This window comes from Lutjanus erythropterus, chromosome 5, assembly GCF_056507025.1.
Source record: "Lutjanus erythropterus isolate fLutEry1 chromosome 5, fLutEry1.hap2, whole genome shotgun sequence".
Taxonomy (NCBI): Eukaryota; Metazoa; Chordata; class Actinopteri; order Lutjaniformes; family Lutjanidae; genus Lutjanus; species Lutjanus erythropterus.
Window position 1 is genome coordinate 28,348,408 of NC_139321.1, and position 17,601 is coordinate 28,366,008.

Sequence of the window (17,601 nt, forward strand, 5' to 3'; positions counted from 1 at the left end):
ATATGGCAATTCACACCAAAACTATCTAGATGAATAAACAACACCACAGGTAAGAGGAAAAAATTGATTTAGGGGTGAACTGTTCATTTAAATGCACTAAGGCCTTGTCACATAAGCATTTAAAACAGTGGAATTTTATGGCAAAAATCAATTCATCTCAAGTGGATTTGCTTTGTGGGGGCAAAGTAAATCTGTGCAAATTTTGGGGGTTGAGTTCAGCTTTGGTGAACTTTGACATGCAAATTTGCGCCACTGACAAATAGCAAACTGTCTTGATGGTGCTGACCTTTGAGGGAAGAGACAGTCGGAGAATCTAAAATAGAGCAAGAAACTGTTGTAGTTGTGGAAATATAAACTGCTCCGCAACAGAAAGACGGTTTGCAGACAAATATGCGACAGGAGTTGGTTGTACAAATACATCTTTTGAATGAACTATGTGAACCTATTGTCCTGTTAGTGCCTGTGCTAGCTTAGACAGAATAGGTAATCAGAAAGAAACTCAGAGTTGAGGTGAGTGAACGAGTGTAGAAAGTACACTGGTATGAATTTGCCAGACTATGAATTTTGGCTGCCATTATACCGTTACATACGACGAGAATGCTGCAACATCATGAATTAGACAAAACAAGATGAAAATGACATAACAAGGCATAACAGATGAACAAGACATAAAATGAAAACAACATAAAAGACATAATGACGAACAGATGAAACCTGCATGACAAGATATAATAAGATGAAAAATACGTAACAGGTGAAAAGGTGAGGTTCAGTTAGCTTTGCACAAAAACAGCTGGTAGAAATGTCATTCAGGGGCGACTTTTTACTTTTATGTTACTGAGTAGCATAAACTATGACAAACCTAGGACAAATTATGACTTTTTTGACTTGTAAAATGATCTTTTGAATTGACAAACATCATTTGTATAATTCATTATACAATTCAAACAGAAACAATAACTATTTCTGTTTCAACATTAACTACTGGTCATATATATATATATTTTTTTAAAAGGGGGGGTGACTTTGTCTTGGTTGATGCAGATCGGGTCTGTGTCTCCTGGCTGAGTTTGGTCTGACATTTCTTGGCTCTGCATGGGTCCGGCTCCCAGCTATCAAAAGTAGACTGGTCCAGTTCGGTTCCAGGTAGTACATTTCTGGGTATTTTTGGACCCTCAGAGATTTATTCCTGGCTGGTGAGCATCTTAGCAGTTAACAAACTCACCACCTTTACTAATTGTCCCTAACCAGTGGTCACTTTGCAAAGACATGTGGATGAATTCTGCTGTGGTACTTCCTGGTGTGACCAGGCCTTATGACACACTGGTCTCCCTCTTCTAGAGTTCATATCTTCATGTAGACAAATATGAGACAAAACAAACTGTACTGTGTGCTTGCAGGACTTCACTGTTTTTCTGTTTGCAGTTGTTGTCTGAGTGGGAGGTTTTTGGGTTGCTGGGTGAGCTTTGGTCATCCATATTAAGTGGCTGTTTAATGGAGCAAGCAGCATCCATTGACAATGTTAAGGGGTGTGAGGGAGGCAGATGGTGGTTTCTGTGTCAGACTGGGGGAACTGGAATGAAGCTCAGGGATTACTCCTCAGACATTTCATAGAGGAGGCAAATTGAAAAGGGAGGGAAAAAAATCCTGGCAAACAATTCATGTTTGTCACCTGGTTCTCCCTCGCAGGGGCTGCATTTCCTTATCAGCCGCTTGCAGTTTTTCCGCAATTTTTGCCATTGTTTTTCACCCCGGCTCTAAAGCCTGCTGCGGCTGCTCTGAGCCCTCTCTCCTAAAAGCCTGCGGCTGGGTTAAGCTAGGAACCATTAGTGCTTGGCTTTAACCCCTGTGAGCTTCATGTGTTTCTCCACATGAGGAGGAACTCGTGCTGATCTTCTCTCGGGTCACACGTGGGTGGATTCTCACAGAGGATGGATCAGGGGCTGCTGTCTCATGTCAGGACATGATCTCAGTGAGGTCAGACCAAGGTCACATTTTTAGTTCCGAAATATGGCGCTCCTGATATTTACTGTGTTTCTCTTGTGGAATCCAGTGTTTTTGGAGTGAAAACATCCCCTGCAGCGATAGCAGAAGTGTACAGAGGTGGGTAATGATCTAGATTACAGCCCACAACGTACTGCGGAATTACTCTGGACTTACTGTGTAATGTTCTTTTTTAAATTTATAACGCTGTACAAGCACAGAACCTACCAATACATATACAGTATGTAGGTACTGAGTAACAAAATGGATTAAGGGGATGACGAGTTTGGATTTTACAAAGATATTATACTGTAGTTATTTTGAACTACTGAGTAAGTAGTCTTTTATTACAGGGTGAGTATGATCTACTGAGCAATTATCTAGACGCTTGTGATAGAAACTACAGGACATGCAGGCTGTAATCTCAAGTGTTACCAATCACACTCACCCTGGAATAAAAGAATAGGTACCAGTTAGTAAAAAAAACCAAAAAAACAACTACAGTATAAATTCTCTCATCACAAACATCCAGATAATTGCTCAGTAGATCAGACTTACACTGTAATAATAAAATCAGATAAGATAAGGGTCATATATAACTTCACCCCAGCACATACATTTGCCACCTGTAGTATGTTTTTAATATCTCCCAATTTGAGTATAAATCATCTGAAAAACAGTCAACATATTTGTTTTGTTTTACTGAAATATCCTTCTTTTCCAATACAAAATTGGCTTGTAGCAACTAAAATATTATTACCAAAGTTCCTTTGTTGCCTAAATCCCATGTGGGACTTATGATGCAAACCCAGCACTTCGTACGCCCACCACCTCCCTACGACTAACATGTGGTTCAAAAAATTTGAACAAATGTTGCCTGTGGATATAATCCTGGCAACAGTATTCTTTATTTAGTAAAATAGTAGAAATAAATTTAAATAATAAATTGCTTGGTTGTCACTACTTAGTCCAGTGGTTCAAAAACCCCTCCAGAAGCCACAAAAAGTTCACAGCAAGAACTATTAAATTCTCTGGTTTTGTCTGATACTTTTTTGTTTTTGGATTTGGCATCCTTAGCTTGTTGCTGAGGGAGACTCTAGACTATGCCATGAAGAATGTTTCATCCAAAAAAACATTTTTAGATGGAAGAGTTAATAAAAGATTGTTGAAATCCTTAAAGAACTCTTTCATTAAGGGTTCATCAAGGGTTCTTTGTCCCATAATATAAAAAAGTTCTCTGTAGAACCTCTTGAGTGGGTTCTGAATAAAACCCTTGGAATTTAATAATGTTCTTGATACAAACTCCTTGGTGGGTTCTAGATAAAACCCTGGAAATGTAAAAAGGTTCTCCATAGAACAAGAAATCCTTAGAATATAAAAAGGTTTTCAGAATAACTCCCTTCTAGATAAAACCCTAGTATAAAAGGGTTCTCTGTAGAACCTTGGGTGGGTTCTTGATAAAACCATCGGAATATAAAATGGTACTCTGCAGAACTCCCCTTCTTGGTCACTTCTTCTTGGCCCTCTTAAAAGGTGGAAAGACTCAGGTTCTCTGAATAGCCTCTAATATGGGTGAAAAGTCTGACAGATGGCTCAAAGTATAACTCTTTATATTGGGTTCTGGGTAGAACTCTCTGAAAGTTATCCAAGTCGAACCCTTATAAAAGGCTCCAATAGGAACCAAAAAGGGTTCTCCTATGGGTACAACCAGAAGAACTCTTCATTGTTCTAGTTAGTACCTTTATTACAAAGAGCGTGAGCCTACCTTCATTGTCGTCTCATGAGACCAGACTGCAGCAGTGTGTGCTTATTCCATATGCTTGATCACAACCATTTATTGTATATATATATATACTGTATATTTATAACCCACAGCTTAAACCCACAGTGTATGACACACATTTAACTTATAGTAGTCATAATAACAACTTCCATAACTACTCATATAAGCCCCAGTCACTTTCCTGGCCTTAAATGATTCACTTTGGAGCTGTGAATTAAGCCAATTAGGCTTCACAGCACACAAAAAAAGACAGAAATGGCATGGACATATGGTGCTGCTTGGGCAATTAGTATCTGTAAACGTGGATCAGACATTATGAAGATAAGAGGAGAAGAAAAAAAACAAAACAGCCTTTGGTTTTTGGGTGTAACAGCTTGTGTTCTTAAAGTTAAAACTGAGTCTAGGACTCTAGGACTTCAGTCTTTGCTTGGACTGACAATTGGCTTATTCTGATTTTAAAATGAAGCCGTGAGCGGTGAACGTCAGATATTTGCCAGCTACTGTACTTTTTCTTTCCCTGCTACAATGTGAAATGTAAATGAGAGCATGCAAGCAGACGAGACATTTGAGAGAAGGATTTTCTCTTTGAACATACGGCCCACTCAGTGAATTGCACTGTGACACTGAAAAATTGGGAATTTTGATTGATTGAATCTCTTCCATTCCTTTTGCTGAAGTTCACATACGACTAAGAGAAAAAAAATGAATCACTCTAAACTTCGAGAAGGAGCCTTGTGAATTTTACAAAGAAATCATCTTTTAAAAAATACCATTTTAATGGCCTACCTCTCTCTCAGACCTCTCTTACACCCTTCCCCCTTTAGGCTATTTGGGTAGAGCCTTTGGAGGAGATGATTAAAAATTAATATTGGCTCAAGATTGACAGCAAACACCATTTGATGTGAGCCACAAAGAGGCTATGGGTTTGTGGGCAGCTTTCTGACGGTTTCACAGGCACCACAAACCCCAGTTTATTCTTCAGTGAGATAGGATGAGATGGACAGGCTGAGGATTTGTGTGGTGCTCAGTGCTCGACTCTGGTTATCTCGCTACAATATGCATGACAGCCTCTGTAGGACTGCAGAGAGTCCTTTATTTAACCATGTACAAGTCCGCTACACTATTTGACCTGTTAAAGAGTTACACTATTTGACTTTGTTAGATTGCTAGTTTTCTGTCAGCTTGCATTTTTTTGTTAGTTTGTTAGTGTTTGGTTAGCTTTCTAGTGTTTTATTTGTTTTATAGTTTTTGCTGCCTCGCTTGTTTCTTTGTCAGCTTGCTAGATAGCTTTCTAGCTTTTTGGCAACTTTGCCAAGTTTTTTGTTAGCTTGCTAGTATTTTTGTCAGCTTGCTAGTTTTTTGTTAGCTTGCTAGTTTTTATGGTGTTTGGTTAGTGTTATATTAACCTGATATTTTTTGCTGCCTTGCTTGTTTTCTTTTTAACTTGCTAGGTGTTGTGTTAGCTTGCTAGTTTTTCATTACCTTGCCAGTTTTTCTTTTGTCAGCTTGGTATTTTTTGTCAGCTTGCTATATAGTGTTTTGTTAGCTTTCTACTGTTTTGTTAGCTTGATAGTTTTGCCAGTTTGCTAGTTTTTTGTTTGCTCACAACTCTTCTGTTGCCTTGCTATGTTTTTTATTAGCTTGCTAGTTGTGGGTTTCCTCCCACAGTCCAATGACACAGATTGCAACTCTAAAACTGGTAGTATTGGTGTATTTGTAAGTGTGATAGTGTTATCCTATCTGTTTCTAGTATTTGTATCGGCCCTGTCATGGACGTCCAGGTTTTTCTCTGGACAAGCAGAGGATTTGTGTGGTGCTCAGCGCTCAACTCTGGTTATCTCCCTACAATATGCATGACAGCCTCTGTAGGACTACAGAGAGTCTGAGGAGCAGACAGCCGAGGGAGGAGGCGTACCAGTAACTCTGTGTCCTCAGCCTCCACCTCTGCCACTGTGGGTAGCTTCTTAGTTTGGGTCCTGATGTAGCACCTCTGATGTTCAGCAAACCGGATCCCAGTGATTCCCTTTGAAAAAAGGAAAAGAAATGCTCAGAAATTCAGATATATGTATCATTCATTAGCTGTCTGTGATGTCGATATCCTGTTTTAAAACGCCCAGCCTTTTGCTGATAATCAAAGCTCTTAAAAAAGTCAAAGAAGTTAAAACCTAACGAGTGAGAAGAGGTGTGTTTTGATCTTTCTTTTTTCTTTTAGCATGCTATAAAATTGATGACTGCTTGGCCCTCGCAACACAGCTCCTGCTTTCAAGCTGAATAGAAGTAAAAAGGCGGGGGTGTTCCACCGTAGCTCTATAATACTTTATAGCAGGATATATCGCACAGGAGAGCCAAGTGACATTGTTGAGAATGAAGTGTTTTCTACAGAGAGTGCCCCCATTGAATTAGGCAGTCATAGGTCCCTGTCACTCTCTTAATCTGCGCAGTCAAGTGTGGAGTCGCTCTCTTCAGCTCCACTGATGATCCCCCACCATGTGGACTGTAGCTCTATTCAGTCTGACACACACAGCCTCAATAGGCAAGAAAGATCTGTTAATTCTCTCCCGCTGCCATTCTATGTTAATCTAAGATATTCAGCCGGAATAAGTCTGAAAGACTTTCAGTAGATCAGATTGTATCCAATTTATTTTCTGCAGAGTAGAGCTGCTCATTCAGCAGACTGTATTAGAACAGACGGCAGGATCTACATCTGCCACGGCTGCTTTAAAATTGTATCAACTGAAAATTGTATGAGCCGTACCATGAAAATGGACTTGATTCAATCTAAATTTAATTACAGTAACACGGTGATTGCTATAACATCTCCTTTGAATTGGTTAACTTGACCATGTGGGTGCTGTTTCCACATTTTCTGTGGAGCTGTCACTCTGAAAACCAGATACCAGCCACACAAGACATGATACAAAGTGATGCCTGTCATAATCCGCCGCATGTAATTTCATCTGCGCGGAGAAAGGATGGGGCAATAATAGTCTCAAGCACAAAAGCATAATGTTTATGCCGCGCTTTATTGTGATGAGTCTCTGTTTAATTTGGCTCTACTGAATTGTTGAGCTGCAGCGGCAGAGGAGAGGGCAGTGTTGTGATGAGATACAATGATTACTGGGGTTGGTCAATCAGAAAATGAAGAAAGACATATTAACACGGGATGAGAAATGGAAAAGTGATGTCATTTTAACACACAATGTTAAAATATTCACTCTGCGTATCCATGTGCAACATGCTCATCTGTACTCTGAGAAATAAGGGTTCTCCCTGAAGGGCTGAGGTTCCAGAATAGAAAAAGGTTCCCAGTAGATCCCTGAGTGTGTTCTAGATAAAACCCTTAGAAGATAACCAAGGTTCTCATTAGAACCCCCTGATCTGGTTCTAGGGTAAATCCATAGAATATAAAAAGGTTCTTTGTAAAACCCAGAGTGTTTTAAATAAAACCCTTAGAATGTAAAACAGTTCTCAGTAGAATCCGTTGAGTATGTTCTAGATAAAACCCATGGAATATAAAAAAGGTTCTTCGTAGAAATCCCTGAACGTGTTCCAGATAAAACCCTTGAAACACTAAAAGGTTCTCATTAGAACCCCCTGGTTGGGTTCTTGTTGGTGCCCTTAGGAGGTTCTGGATAGAACCCCCAGAGAGGGTTCTGGGTAAACCTTTTGTCTCTGAAAGAGATCCAAGTGGAAACTTTATAAAAGGTTAAATAGGTTCTGACAGGAACTAAACAGGGTCCTCCTATAGGGACAAGCCAAAGAACCCTTCGAGGTTCTAGATAGCACCTTTATTTTGAAGAGTGTGTGACTATTCAGAGGACAGAGAACATAAAACTGTATAAATGATTCAGCTGAATGGCAGTAATGACAGCTGGTATTAGTTTGGCTGATGTTTTGATATTATCAACATAATTTTAGTAACATTTCTTACACAGTAAACATATAATTTACAATCTTATGCTTTAACCCACAGCATAAAAATAATTTCATGTGTAGGATCTGCATGAAATCACACTGTCTGAACGTTTTTTTCACTCTAAATGCAGCAAATTTAACGTACACTTATCAGCATGCCTGTATCTGTTTGTAACTGCTAGCCTGTACATCAATAATAGCTGTGTTCACAATATCACATTGGATCACCAACATCTAAGCAGGAAGTCATGTTACCAGCGGCTACTCTCAACATTAGTTTTCCTGCAGTCATGGATTTTAAAAAAAAAAAAAAAAAAAGCTCCAAAGACTTTTTGGACAGATGAATGCTGGAGGGGATTTTTGTTGCTTCCATATTATTTGCTATAAGAAGTGGCTGCAGTACAGTGTGGGCCTACAGCTGAGGAAAGACAGATTAGCTTTAAACTCCTGTCGGACCAGCACATCCTCATGGCTAAAGGCTATCTGAAAGAGAGACAGCACTGACAACATGAGGCACAAAAAGCATAACCTTACACAACAATATTTTATAGGTAAAATTCACAGGCCTAACTAAATTCAGGCTAGCATTGTTTAGCTATCTGGATAAACCTTTGCTGATTTAGTCAGCCAACAGTTTTACTTTTCATAATTAATTTATATTTATAATTTGTCTTTTATTTAATCATGTAAAAGTCTTCTACAATCTTTTAAACTGTTACACTATTTGATTTTGTTAGGTACTTTTCTTTTGGTCATTTGGTCTTTTGTTAACTATCTACTGTCTGGGTTGCAAATTTTTGTCATCTTTCTAGGTTTTTGTTAGCTTTGTAGTGTTTTGTTGGCTTACATTAGCTATATAGTATTTGTTAGCTAGTTTTTTTGCCACTGTATTTTCTAGTTCATACACACACACACACACACACACACACACACACACACACACACACACACACACACTAAAAAAAAATAGCAATTGGGTAACAGGACACTAGCAAAAAACTTACCAACTTAGTTATCAAGCACTAGGAACTAGAAAATAATGTGGCAAAAAAAACAAACAAACAAATTCTATGTAGCTGATGTAAGCTAATGGTAATCAAGGTGCCAGCTACACTACAGAGAATATATTGGAGCATCATAAATGGAGAACAGTGATAAGTTTTGGAAAAAGTAAACTAAATCCTTTGGACAGTTTAAAAGATTGGTTGTATTCACCAGCAGTTCTTTCCAATGTCTTTGGCGATTAATGAATGTTCATTATCTCAAAATACCATGTGAAGGTAAGCCGATGTAAGAAGATAAAAACAGCATGGACCCAACCATAAGTGAATCTGTTTGAGCCAGCTGAGAGGTTATGTGTATATTTGAGCAACAAACTGATCTAGTAGGCCTGCTGGTAAATGAAGGGAAAAAAAAAAGAATTGCCAACAACACTTGCAGTGCTGCCTGACAAAATGTTTTTTCCACTCCTCACATACCAGGTGGCACATTGGTGCAGTGGTGCTGTGCAGCCTTACAGCAAGAAACTCTGGTTTCCTCCCACAGTCCAATGAAACACAGACTGCCACTCTAAAACTGCTAGTGCCATGTGTCGGTTTGGATAAAAGCGTCTACTAAATGAAACTGTAACATTGTAAGATGTTGTACCTGATGTAATTTTAAGTGTGATATTGTTACCCTATATGACTCTTGATAGATGTGTGTCTTGACTATGGCTCCTGTCCAGTGTGAGCTAGAATAAGCTCTGCTATTTATCTTCATTGTTCTGATTACATAAAACGTGATATTTGTAAAACTTGGATAATATGGGGGTGTGTTCTTTATAATATGACAGTTTTCCTTAAATTAGATTAAAAAATAGCAATATATCACAATGCATTGTAACCCCTTTATTATGATACGTATTGTTTTGCCAGATTCTACAGCCATAATAAACTTATATAGGCATATGTCTCAAGATAAGTTCACCAGGGGTCCAGGCTCGTCCCACTACGAAACCAGACTGAGGGCACCACAGACCTCTGATTCGTTGAATCTTTCAGACACACTGAGATGTTGCAGTCCTAGAAATTATCAGGATACATACTTTTCTTAGATTTGAAAAAATGGAATGAAAAACTAACTGAAAAGAGTTTACAGCGATACAGATTTATAAATATGTTTTGTTTGCTTTGAGTTTTTATATTTCCAAACTTACCAGAAAACTTTGCCACTTCACACAATTTAAAAATGTGTTAAAAGTCTCCAAAGTCTAAAACTAAATGGTCATTTATGCTTTTGTATGTACATTTTAAACAATATAACTGTCACTCCCCATATACTTCCATGCATCCTTTAATTTGGCATGGATTTAAGTGATGCATCTGCTAGAGGGCGCTGCTCAGTCAGCAATGAAGAGGAGGCAAAAGTTGCCCCAAACAAGAAGAGGAGTCAAAACTTTCTGACAACAGCAAACACTGGAGGAGTCCGTAATAAACCTCCAGAGAAAGAGGCAAAAGCAAAGGCAGTGATGTGGACGCAGGTGGTCTGTGAATTCTTTCACTACTAATTAATATTTGATGATGAACATCATCTACCATACTATTGGAATTTTAAAACTTCTTTGTTGTGTTCTGTGATCATGTCTTGCTTGAACTACTGGCTTCACTGCTACACTGACCCCATGACTACCAGAGTTACTGCTCTGTTTGGTCTGTATCCATAAGCGTTGAGAAAACGTGCAGAAGTACGGACAAAATGAAGGCAGAGTACGGACAGGAGGCTCCATCTGTATCCGTGTGCGTATCTAAAATAGAGCATAAATGAACCATAACAATATCTACTGATATGAAATGTGCCAATATCATCTTTGTTATAAAAAATGTTTTTTTTTTAATATATAAAATGGCTACTCACTACAACTATGCTGTGAAATCAAAAAACGTAACAAATCAAAATCAGAAAATGTAGGTTTTGTCTCATTTCACAAGAATGAGTGTTATGACATTTTTTGACTTTAGTTCAGCGTCTTAAGAACATTTTGAGGAATTTTGTGCTTGTAACAGGCACACCTACAAACTGAGAGAAATCATCGACATAAAGTAAAAGATAATGTCATGGTGGCACATCTGAGTCTTAGTTAACCTTTATTCCAAAGATGTAGTTTTTGTTTTAGACTATTTAAAGTCTAACCATGACTGCACAGTTAAAATGTGTACGCTAATTTGTACTGTAACACCAATGCAATTTGTCATTTTATTGAAATAAAATTTCTCAACAAGTTTATGGCCAGTTTTTCCTAAATGGGCTTTTGTTCGCTTGTCAAGAATATTTATTATGACTTTATTTAAACGTTAAAAAAACGACCCTGTTGGTTCTCTCTGAGGATGTTTTCTTTCCCTTTCTCCTCCAATAAAATGAGTGTAGTATTGGCTTGAAACAATAGTGAATGGATTTCGCCTGTGGTCCACGGTCCTGGTGGCATAATCCCCTCATTTTCCATTCCTCACACAGCCCTCAGGCTTGATGGAGACTATTTTAGAGGTGGCTTTGGTCTGTGTAATAACATGCAACATCCCCTTTTTTTGTATTAGAAAAATCTATTCTAACATCAGTGCACCAGCTACCACTTAGTATAACCTATTGTACGTTTTGTGTGGTTTTCCTTCCCTTTTTTTCTCTCACAATAAGGTTTGAATTACTCTGCTCACTCGCTTGTTTCTTAGTCTTCCATGGTGGAGCACTGAATCAAACAAATCTCCTCAGGGGCTGTGCTTCACTAACAGGAAGTGGAACAAGCAACAGGCACGTGTGTTTATGCATGTGTGTGTGTTTGGGTTTGTGGGACACACACCTACACATGCACCCACCCACCAACCCACCCACACACACAGACACACACACACACTGGGCCTGTTGAGGGTGAGAGAAGGAAATAGGGAGATTGATTGCAGAGGTTAAAGTTTTCTGGCGCTGTGCTTGGTTTCCATCATATAGCCATTTTAGATTCACAAAGACCATTGTAACAAAAACAATAACAACTCAATGCAGGTTTTTTGTTCGGGATGAAGTGTATCCTGTAATGTTCAGCCTTGCAACCAAACATTTCACAGTAAATAATGGTGTGAGAATAAGAGCATTCATTACCCAGTCAGGCAGCACGCTCCCTTTTTCTGAGGTGCAGCATGTGTAACCTCCTGCACACTCGAGCAGGATTTAGGAATGAAAGGTAAGTTAATGAGTTCTGCCGGAGACAAAATTGTGGCTGAAAAAGGTGTGAGAAACAAATATATGTAGATAGATGTGCTTCTTAATGGTGTTTGCCTTTTGTACTGTGAAGAAGTTTGAATTAGCGAGATGAAAGAAGTCTTTTAGTAAAAGACCAATCTTTCTTTCTGGGCTGCTGTGTGAGTATTAAAGTCACAAAATCTTAAGTACAGTCACTGATTGAGATTCAATTACTTATATGTAAGGGACTGTTTGGATTATTTAATGTGGGATTGTATGAGGTACATATCAATCATCAGTGTATTACCTACAGTGAATGCTGGAGAAGCAGAGAGGAGCACCAGGATTGAAACTAAGCAATGTATTGCTGTGGCTAGGTTGAGCAACAAAATGTATTTCAACCAAAATCAAGATCAATCTAACCCCTTATCTGGACACTGAAACATTTATGGCAGTGTTTCTCAAACTTTTCACACTACATACCTATTCAGAAAATATTGGCCCCTCCAAGTAACACCTAACTGATTTGCACCACTGGTGCTCACAGGTGCTGTGGACACTTCACTGGTGCTTTTTAAGTAGCCAATAGGACTTGTGCTCTGTTCACTGTCATCCACTTCATTTTCAAAATGTCTGCTCCCCGTTATAGTTCCCATTTGAGCCATTCATTGAGGCATTCATTTTCAGCCTCTTCATTTCACCTCTGCTTACTATCTTGCCATTGGATGAGAGGCGAGTGCTATGTGCATGATCGTGACTATGTAGCAGAATAATATTGAGACAAAAATACAGGGAAGACTAAGCTTATTCTAAATTACATCTCAGCAATCTCACAGTTTATGTATATTTACTTGAAAATTTGTATTATTTCGATATCATTAAAAAAAACTAGATGGTGCTTACATACCACCAGTGGTACTCATATCGCAGTTTGAGGATCGAAGGTCTATAGGATCTTTATTATGGATGCATTTCAAAGTGTGCAGTAAATGAGCATCCAAATTTTCTGTGCAGTTTGCAGTTTTCCTTTGGTATGTGAGACTATTTCTGATGTGTGTGTAAGCATTGTAGTGTGCGTGTGTGTGCAGTGGATGTGGACGAGCGAAAGAGAGACAGGAAAAAAGAGGGAGCTGGTGGCTGCACTCAAGACAGACGAGTGTTGGTGATCAGAGTAGAGGGATTAAAGTTTGATGGTGAAGTTGTCTAGTAAATGTCTAGTGGCAGTAAATATACAGTTTGCACACAAAAACACTGCAGAAAAAGTCTAAGAAATTCTTGCAAGTTTCCCAGCTGCTCCGTAAAGTGAAGGGAGAATCTGTGGGATAAAAACGGAGCGGAGTGAATTGACTGACTATAGAGCACACTCAGCTCTGCCTAGGTTACTAAATGAGGAGAAAAATACATCTTCAGGTTGCCCCTATAGCTCAGTTGGTAGGGTGTGCGCACCATGTACTGAGGCTGTTAGTCCTCTGCAGCGGCCGCTGGTTTGAATCCTGCCTGCAGCCCATTTGCTGTGTGTCATCCCCTCTCTCTTCACCCCCCTTTCCTGTCATATCTTCAGCTGTCACTATGTTTAAAGGCAAAAAAGCCCCCAAAAAATAATCTAAAAAAAAAAGCATTTTCAGTGCCTTTTTACCGGCACCAGCCTCTTGTTTGTGCACGTATTGTTGAAAAAAAAAACTGACTCAGAAAAAATGCTTCAGCTCATATTTACACCTGTCAGATAGGGATGTAGCTGGAGCAGACAGCTGCATGGATTGAAATGAGAGTATTTCTGATGCGTGAGACATGCAAGTGAAAAATGTGTCTGAGTTGCTTTTGGTTGAGACAGGGGGTACATGTACACTTTATCTACTTTACAGGCAGCCTTTTTTGACAAGATGCTATATAAGCTAAATATCGCTCTCTCCAAACCAACCAAACTCCAATGGCAAAATCAATAATTTTACTTTGCAGAACATGGGAGTTGCTGGCCTACCTTTGCCATAACCTGTTAATTTGTTTGTATAACTGTGTGAATCTGTTATTAAAAAAGAACAGGTAGTAACTGATGTCACACAATCACACAAAGAAACTAAGATGGAGGCAGCGGTAAACCAGCAATTCCTGTATTCTGCTAGGTAAAATTACTGATTTCACCTATGGAGTTTAGTTGGTCTGGACAGAGTGATATTTGTTTTATATAATGGCAGTTTCTTGACTATTTTAAGTGGCTAAGGTACATTTTTCTGCTGACTCTGTCCACAGCAGTTCATTGCTTAGCTTCCATGCTGGTGCTCCTCTCTGCATCTCTAAACTTGGGGCATGAGCATTCAACCCCACAGTGAATAATCCCTTTAAATGGTGGCATTTTAAAAATATATATTTCTGATCCCTGTGTACACTTAGAATTTCCATTGTTTTGTTTCCCTGATGATTCAAAGGTTTGTTTTTCATTAAGAGTGACAAAAGAGGAGAAAATATTGTTGCAGAAGAAAATATGATTTCAACAAAAGATAAATGCTGTTGAGTGGCTGTTTGAAAAGGGCAGGATGTGAACATCACAATCCTTCCCCCACAGAAGAAGAGATACAATTACAGCGTCAAGCTTTAGGCAGAGGAAGACTAACTTACATGGCCTTGTTTAACCTTTTACTCACATTTTTGAAGTCATGCACCTCAAGAACCTCCTCGCTCCCGTTTCCCATTCTGAAGATTTCAATGCGGTGGCCTGGGTCTATCTCCATAATACTGTCCGTCTCCACACCGTCCAACACAGCTTTGTACTGATGGTCATACACCTGAAACAACACGAACAACCTTATAACACAAATAGAACATAAGAGATCATTGTGACAGTGTGTATTTATCATTGACTGTGTCATCATTTTATGCTAAAGAATAGTAAAAGGCCAGTAAAAGCAGAGTCCAGCCAGAATGACAGTCACAATGGTTCATTGTTTAACAACTTTGCAGCCCATCCAGACTTCTGAATCACTGCCCACATCTCGTTTTTTTTTTTCAGAGATTCAAATAGGTCTGGTGTTGGCAGCTATTTCAGGAACACAAAAATGCCACAAAAAAGGCAACAAGTGTAAATGAGATTGATGCATCTTCACAGGTTGTTATAAATCAACTTGCAGAAATAACAACCCTTAAATCAACATATATTTCCAATCGTTGTGAAGAGTGTAAAGTTAATTGCTCCTAACAACGACTGCTGCTGCTTGAATGAAAATGATGAAGAGCAGACCCATATGTCACTTGCTTCCAATTGATAATCAATCAAACAGAAAACAGTTGACAAGAACACCGCATCAGACTGAATAATGATATGAAATGAAATAGCAGTTCAGTTTGATTATTAGGCCCAAGAATGAGTTTAAAAAAGTAAATAATACATTAAAATTGCATTAATTACTTTTCCCACTTGGGGGCAGCACAACACGTTGCAAGCACATTGGCACACTAATGTGTCAGCAAACGGTTGTTTATTTACACACCAGAATGCCTTTAGCATTTGTAAAAGATGCTGCCAGAAAGCCACTGTGCAACCCCAATTTTTTAAAAAAGTTGAGACATTGTGTAAAAGGGAAATAAAATCAATATGCAATTATTTGCAAATACTTTTTTGACTTGTATTTAATTGAATACAGTACCAAGACAAGATATTTAAGATTCAAACTGACAAACTTAATTGTTTTGTGACGACAAACTCATTCTTAATTTGATACCGGCAACATAAAAAGTGGGCAACAAACGACTGCGAAATAATACTACATGTGCAAACTGTTGTCAGTAAGTACACACAAGTTTTGGAGCAACATATGATGCTATCTAGATGACGTCTTTTTCAGAGACATTCCTGCTTTCAGCAAGACGATTCTAAGACACATTCTGCATGCGCTGTAACAACGTGGCTTCATAGATCTGTCTTCCTGCAGTCCAGACCTGTCTCCCTTTGAAAATGGGTAGTGCCTTATGACGTGCAAAATACGCAAAATAGTTAATTTAATAAATAATAAATAGTAATGTTTAGGAAAAGCTTATGGTTTGGGTTAAAAATCAGCATATTACATTATAAGTCACATGACAGTAAAAATGAAGTATGATGATGCATATGATGCATTGGCTTAGCTTTATATTGACAGACAACTGACTATTCTAAACAGGAGACCAGCTTACAGTGTGAGACTTGTCATTGGCTGTTATTGTCAGGTTACAATGTTGTGCTTATCCTGCACTCCTGCAGTGTTCCTGCAGCCTGCCCTAGCCTCCTTGAGTCTGAGGAGGAGGGGGCGGGGGACAAAAACTTGCATCAACCATAGAGTGTACATTAAACTGGATTTCAAACTTTTTAATATATAGTCCTTGGAGCCAACTGGCTGGACTGCAGCACTAATTTTTGAATGCACAATTGTTACAGATTGCTCCTTTAAAGGACCAGCATGTAGGATTTAGTAGCCCCTAACAGTGAGATGTATATAAATAGCTCAGTCTAAGGTAATGAAAATTCAACACTTCTTATTTTTAGGTGATTTACACAGATGAAAACACAAGTATGAATGTTATATTCCATTTCTGCCATATTCTGCCAATAGAGTCCCGTAAATCTTCCACACTGGACTTTTAACTTCCCATATTAGCCACTGATGCATTAGCAACATTCATGATGTGAAACACCACAGCAGGCAGTTGCAGTATTGACAATGTATCTTTAAAATAACATCTACAATGATAGCTGCTGTATTCATAAATTAACGAGTGATGACAATCATTTGTGCAATTTATTTGTCATGATGAAACTGTAACGTCAAATAATATATTGATAGAGAGTGCTTGAAGTAAATAAAATAAGTACCTCTTGAATCTCCTGTACAGTTTAAGCCCTCTCTTCACTGTTGCCTTAAAGCAGTGTTGTTTATCACAACCGCTTGCTTATGTACTGTTCTTGGACATGCATGGATAACTCTTAAAATTCCCTGTCTGAAAAATGATTCATGCCCACCAGCTGAAAAGATGCTATTAATATTTATGTGAGGGTTGTGTTATGATGAGAAATATATTGCTGAGTTCATCTTCATCTGTCTCAGTGGCAAATCAGAGCCTCGCCAATGAGACGCGTGATTAATGAATACACTCGGATGGGAGTCCATCAGGATTTATATCCCTCATCAGAAACATCTGAATGTCCTCTAAGGCTCTAACACAAAATTAGCTTTCACGTTATGCTCTTTCACATATTCAGCATTTCACATGTTTTGTGTCTGCTTGCTTATACACCATATCCAGGACATTTAGATACTCTGCTTCACATATAGAGATGACTTTTCTTTTCTCTTTTTTTGGAGGGAGAACAGAGTAATAATGAGCAAATGGGATATAATTCTTAATAGAAGATCAGTGTTAGAATGGCACTAGCCTATAAATCTCCATTAACATGGGTCACAGTAGCCTTGGCTCCGAAGAGAAGTAGAACTTAAAATCGTCAGGAGAAGCCAAATTAAGATGGGCTTGAAATTTAAGTGTCAATTGAGCAGTTATGGATAAAATTGGGGCTATTAAACAGTCTGAAAGTCTGTGTGGTGAATTAAAGTTCTATTTGAGCATTTCTTTTATATTAACATAAAGGTGGAATGGGGGAATAGATTCTGGAGGCTTATTGATTTATACTAAAACAGTGAATTACATTTTCAGCAGGCTATCACTTTTGATGAAAATCCAGCAGTGAGAAT

The 17,601-nt window shown here is 38.6% G+C and overlaps 1 protein-coding gene across 2 annotated transcripts in view; it reads right to left on the reverse strand.

Annotated features, from left to right (window-relative positions):
• The window catches only part of tnmd (tenomodulin), an 87,563-nt gene that overhangs the window by 21,539 nt on the left and 48,423 nt on the right, over positions 1 to 17,601 (reverse strand). For both annotated transcript variants that reach the window (XM_084719543.1, XM_084719542.1), the window contains exons 3-4: positions 14,527 to 14,667; positions 5,682 to 5,789 (exon numbers count right to left, since the gene is read on the reverse strand). In XM_084719543.1, the coding sequence (XP_084575669.1) occupies positions 5,682 to 5,789; positions 14,527 to 14,667 (249 nt within the window). The remainder of the gene's footprint in view (positions 1 to 5,681; positions 5,790 to 14,526; positions 14,668 to 17,601) is intronic.